The sequence below is a fragment of the Frieseomelitta varia genome, unplaced genomic scaffold, assembly GCF_011392965.1.
Source record: "Frieseomelitta varia isolate USP_RPSP 00005682 unplaced genomic scaffold, Fvar_1.2 scaffold_163, whole genome shotgun sequence".
Lineage (NCBI taxonomy): Eukaryota > Metazoa > Arthropoda > Insecta > Hymenoptera > Apidae > Frieseomelitta > Frieseomelitta varia.
Genome location: NW_025109339.1, coordinates 762,931 through 769,188, shown reverse-complemented (window position 1 = coordinate 769,188; position 6,258 = coordinate 762,931). Strand labels below are relative to the sequence as shown.

At 44.8% G+C, this 6,258-nt stretch overlaps 1 protein-coding gene across 1 annotated transcript; it reads left to right on the top strand.

Annotated features, from left to right (window-relative positions):
- Positions 1-559: 559 nt before the first annotated feature.
- On the top strand, positions 560-5,179 carry LOC122537744 (protein piccolo-like). The gene is made up of 2 exons (XM_043671204.1): positions 560-694; positions 1,085-5,179. The coding sequence occupies exons 1-2, from the start codon at positions 607-609 to the stop codon at positions 5,092-5,094; spliced, it is 4,098 nt and encodes a 1,365-aa protein (XP_043527139.1). The 5' UTR covers positions 560-606; the 3' UTR covers positions 5,095-5,179.
- Positions 5,180-6,258: the final 1,079 nt, after the last annotated feature.

Genomic DNA, 6,258 nt, shown 5'->3' with positions numbered 1-6,258 from the left:
AAAATTAAAGTCGAGAGAAAGTTCAGTGTGAATAAATATCGTAAATATATTTTTCAATCAAAATATTTCTCGTTCCTACGAAAGAGTAATCGTCACTGAAATTTATTTGAAAGTGACTTACTTACAAAATGAAAAGTATGGTTTAGAAGTATTATATAATATCTAAAGTGTCAAATTGTTTTGTGTTTAACATTCTTCTTTAAATAGAACTAAAATAAACAAAAAATAGTAAATTTAGTAATAAAGTATTTTATGTCTAAAAATATTACTGTTGCAATTGCTGTTTCAAATATCGAAGAATATTTGTAGTTTGATTAACCTGAACGTTGGATAATTATAGGATATCTTAGTACACAGAATTAACTAATCAATTCACGGCTTGAAGCGACTCGAGGTATAAAATCGAGATGTTCCTTCCTTTGTTTGATTGAATTTCGCGTATAACCCGAGTGACATTTCAACATGATACGTCGTGGCTGAGAGAAAAGTTAAACCAACGTCTGCCCCTCTCTTCTGCCACTAATTCTCAAAATTACGAGTAGAGTTTCATTTGCTGCATTCTGTTTGATTAACTGGGAAATATCTAAGTTACTACGAGTATACACAATGAATCGTTTAAAGTATGTACTTGGTATCAATGTTCACCGTTGTGTACCATCCAGTAAGATTTCACACAATTCTTTTACATCGCAATAATTAGATTGTCGATTTTTGTGCAAATTCTTCTATTTTTGAGGATATAATTTGAAGAAACAGAAAACTGTCCTAGTGATATTATCGAAATCTCGATATTTGATATATTATATAAATTCTGCGCAATTTTGCACTTTAAAATTTGCATAAAAATCTGCAGTCTAATAACTGAATTGATCAAAAATTTTTGTATAACTATAATTAAAACTATATATAATTGTAAAACTATAATTAATATTTTATTGTTAAATCACCCCTTCAAATTTCTAAATTTCTTAAATTTCTAGTCAATAGAGATATTTTAGTCTATTTTGTCCTTTATTTCTCTTTTCTTTTTTTTCATTCAAACCATACATCGTTATTCCAACTGAAAATGAAATCGTGTTCAAAGACGCTGCGAGGCTGGAACAGAGTATCAAAGGGAGGCACCAGTCGGACGTTTGCGTGTTGTCACGATCCAAGGAGATCAGCGACTTCAGGGACTCTCGTTACGCTGGACAAACGAGGAACGAAACGACGCCCACGCTACGACGTGGCAAAAATACATCCCTGGAGAGAATCGTTTCAGAAGAATCTGTCGAAGAACGCCGTGACTCGAGAGGTCAGCTGAAAAAGTCACCTAATGGCGAACGAGCCAGTGGACGAATCGTCGTGGAGGAATCGATAGGCTTGACGAGAAAGACAAAGAACTTGGACGTATCGAGAGGAACGATCGAAATGGAACCTCGATCGTACGCGCAAATGATAGCCAGTTACAACGACGCGATGTACTGGCCGAATTGCTCAGGTGTCTTGAAGGACAATCCGAATTCGTCCACGATCAATGGGATTCGCAGAAGTCCTTTCAGCACTGCGTCTTTGGTCTCTCTGAAGTGGAAGAACAAACCCAAAGGAGCAGGGGATACGAACAGCTCAGCCAGTGGTCTGAACGTGTTCAGCCGAGACGATGACATGATTGGGAACAACAACGAGGTTCAAAAGTTTCTGTCGTACGCGTCGATGATAGAAAGATACAGCAAGGCGATGGATCTTGGCTCGGTTGATAATTGCGATTGGCACGATAACGTGGTGCCCAAACGATACGCGTCCACCGAGTTCGACGAAATTCCCATAATCCTAATGAGCGAGAAGGACGCGAATAAAAAGCCAATTGCGACTACGGATGAGGAGATCGGCGATGACCAAGCTGAGGTCGAGAAAAACGCGCACGGTCAGGATGGCTGGTTAACGAAAATGGACGGAACAATAAAGGATCTGAAACGAATCACCGCGAAGGCGGACTCGGACGACAAATGGATGCCGCAGCCTGCCTATTGGCTGGACAGGGTGATGAACGCGCATAAGAAGAGGATCAAAGACAAAAGGGAGATGCTTGAGAAAACGTCGGTCAAATCTGCTGCGAACAAACTCGCGAATCGTAGCGCAAATCGTGGTACGATCGTTCAGGACAACGAACCTACATCGAACAGCGAAACTGAAAGTGTTGCGGCATCGCAGAGACCCGATTCTACGAAACCACCAGCCTCGATTCCATCAGCTTCGAGTCCACCAGCTTCGAAGCCACCCTCGCAAGATGGACCTGGCAGCACGCCCTCTATAATAGACTACATCAGACGAGGACCGATGAGTACGTCGGGTTCGACGAACCCGACAAAGGAGCCGCAAATCGAGCTGAGAATGACACCTTCGCAAAACGAGTCCGTGGTGTCTATCAACATGGACGAGGAGGCGGCGAGAACAACGAATGGTAACAAGGAGCAACTCTCGGTCGTGGTGTCCTCGAAGAGGGACGCAATTGGAAAAGGGGAGCCGCGTCCGGACTTCAGTTCGATGCAGATATCCATCAGCGAGACTACGATACCGGTGAAGCAAATCGAGTTTTCCATCAACGGGAAGCCGGTGTCGGAGTTGAAGAGCATCGTAGCTAGAGCGGACAAGCTGGACGTTCTCAGTTCGATGGACAAGGTGGAGATCAGGATCCCATCGAAGAACCGAACCGCCGAGCAGTCGACGAACGTTGTCGCGTCGTCCAGTTTCGAGTCGAAGCCCGTTTTGAAATTGCAGATCGCCGCGAAATTCAACGAGCCACGCTTTCAACAGCCGAGGGACACAGAGATGAAGACGGATCCCTCTCACATGCCACCGCCAACCGCACCTGTAACGCCCACGCCACCCACGCCACCAGCGCCTCCTGTGAAACCTCCCAGGCCGCACAGTCTTTTCAGGCGAGAACCGACTGAAAGCGGAGCGACGGCGAACGAGACGAAGAAGGATGGCCCATCGAACGCCTTAATAGCTAAACAGGTCGAAAACGCCATTTCCCAGAGAGACGTCCGCGCCTCATCGACACCGAGGGATGAAAAGATCTCGAGCACTAACGTGGCTGTCTTTCAGAACAGCGAGAACAGGCCGTCGAATTCCGACGCGAACGCGCCGGATCGCCAGTCTCAGCAGCCAGCGATGAACAACGAGGAGAAGAATCGAATACCGTCGAACGCGATCCCGTGGTGGTCGTCCGAGGACTCGTTCAAGAAGATCAGAAAAAAGGGCAACACGCCTACGAAAAGTACGTTGGAATCGAACAACGCCGTTCCGTTCGTTCCAGTGCAGGCCAGCCCAAGCGTGAAGGACAGTGACGAGGAGAAATTGACTACCGACGTCTCGATCGCTGGCTCTCCAAAAGAGGTCGGTCCGACGAAAGTCGACACTCGACGGGAGGACGTAGTGCCAAAGAGACCAGTAGTCGAAGAGACGAAGCGCGATGATCCTGATCCGATAGTTAATTACGTTCGAGCGGAAAGCTCGCCGCAATGGGTGCCCCTTAAACATGCTAGCGAAACGACACCAACGAAACACTCGAGCGGAGTGACAAAGAGACCGAGATACCGCGCCAGGAGTAACCTTCACGACAGAGAAGCCACGGAAAAGGAGTCTGACGTGCCGACGATTTCCAGAATTCGTTACGATGGGAAGTTGAAGTCGGTGTCGAAGATCGAGAAGAAGCCCGTCGCGGTGCGAGGCCCTGGCTCGCAGATCGGCAAGGCAAATGTACAGAGTTCAAACGCGATATGCAAAAAGGAGGGAAAGTTAAGTGCTAACGAATCTGCTGATGTTTCAGCGAGAGGTGAGAAGAAGCGGAGCGGCACAGACGGGACAGTTGAAAAGAATCTGCTGGTTAAGTCGATCGACGAGTCGCACCCGCGAATTAAGGAGATTCTAAAGTCGATGAAACCGATCGAGAAGAGAGAGGATGGTACGTTGATCGACTACGGTGTGATCGTGCCGTCGAGGAAACCATCGAAGAAGGTGACAGAGATTCCAAGAATCCAGACGAAAGCCTCTATCGAGAACACCGCGACGAAGAAGGAAAATCGAGAGAAGATCGTGGAACCGGAAAAGGTGTCGTCGACGAAGAAGAAGACTCTGACGGAATTGAAAAACGTGGTGGAACAGTCGAAGGTCGTGGAGCCAGAGAAGATACGTTCAGTGAACAAACTAGCGAAATTCGACGTTGAGACAAAATACGAAACGAATAAACCAAGAATCGGATCGATAGGTGAGAGGGCGATGAACGAGAAGAAAAAGGAAGAAAAACTTAAAATCGAAAGTGCATATAACGGAGATCGACTGGAGAAACGACTGATTTCAACGGAAGAATCTTCGGCGAAAGGGACACGATCCAACGACGAGCTTCTGAAAAGCAGCGACACAAACGTTAAATCGTCACTCTTGGATAAATCGAAGAACACGCTTCCTGGAAGCTCCGTTACGCCAGACGAAACGAAAGCTTCCGAGAAGAAGGAGCCAAAGAATACTTTGAAGTCGGCGGAGCAGAAGAAAGCGCCATTAGAAACAACGATCGTTGGTCCCTCGAACAACATCTTGGATAAAACAGCTCCTCCACTGATGGGGACCATTAACTTCCCTGGTTCACAGAAATCGGGCGACGACGCGGTGAAAAGCGATAATACGCCGTCGAAGGAATTACCTACTGGTTCGAGGGAGAGACAACGAAGGAAGAATACGAATGAAACTGGCGTTTCGCCGTTCGAGGGAACGATTCAACTTCGACCTTCGACCAACCGGGACAATTTGGTGAGGTTAACTGGCATCGACAAGGAGAAAGTGAGTACAGAGTTGACCGATCAGGGCGACGACTCTGCGAAGCCATCGAACAAAGGTGGAGGCGGCAGAGGTTCGAGCAGTCCTGCTGCAATTTCAGAACCGCCGATTACCTATTTGAAGGAAAGATTGGGTCAAAGTATCGAAACAGAGGATAAAAATGGCAAGAAAGTCGGAGAGTACGTGTTAACCGACGAGGAGAGACCCGAGAAAAATATATTGTACTCGTCATGGTTGCAACGTTTCAAACAGAATTTTCACGGTGACAAGACTATTTGAAATTTGGAGATGTTTTTCATCGCTAAACGTGATTTGGAAATTATTCACTGGACTTGTGTCGGAGGAGGATTTTGATTTATTTTGAACGGGGTGAAAAGGCGATTGCATTTGATACAAGTATTTTTGTACATTTACTAGCTTTCGCGTTTTATTGTATTTTATACCATTATTTTGTTATTATAGAAAGCTGTGTTAATATAAGAAATTGTCTATAATTTAAAATGAGCCTGTGCTCATTTGAGATCGAGTGACTAAAATGTGAACGAATTATTACATGCATATGATTTATCAATTTAATTCCGTGATATCGTGGCGAAAATTATAAGGTAGAGCTTTCGTCTTGAAATTCAATATAATTGAACGAATGAAATTAGATATCTCATTTTTATTAGACAAACTTGAAAGATTCTTATTGAAATAAATGAAGATTGACGTACAATGATCTCAAAGGGTATTAAACTCGCGCTCATTCAAATATTTTTTACATTATTTTTATTTTATTTTATATCATTTTAAAATATTATTTCTTCGCGTTTGTTCAACATCGTACATTTTACATACACAGCTGTTGCATACATAAAAAAATTTGAAGATCGTAATAAACTTAAAACACTCCTCCGTAAAAGAAACTCTCTCGATATGCAAAGAACATTCGAACACCCACGAAGCGATGCGACCAATTTTAATCTCAATTAATCGACTGCCAAAAAGCGCCAACTTCTTTGCATGAACCGTTACGAGATCGCGTCGGGATCGAAAGTCCCGTCGTCCCGATGAAAAAGAGCGAGGTAATATCGGTACTTTCTATCCTCGATCGATCACCTCCGCTCGCCAGTCAATTCCACTTACATCGTACGTCGTTCATACACGAAGGATACAACCACGCACATTCGCACGATGCATTGATTCACTCGTGCAATTTATCCCGTGTACTCGCGCTCCCTCGGATGGTTACAGGGGTAACAGAGAGTGACACGGCATGAGTTTTCAATGTTGCTTGCGCAAGAGTAATCGGCCAAGCTGTCCACGAGTGTTTTACACAAGAAAGGGAATGAGAAAGAAAGAGAAAGAGACCCGGCAGGATTGGGTAATTAAAATTCTCATTAAAGCCAGCGGCGGCATCTTGAAACGCAACGTGGGACAATGGAGGCTCGAGGATCGAGG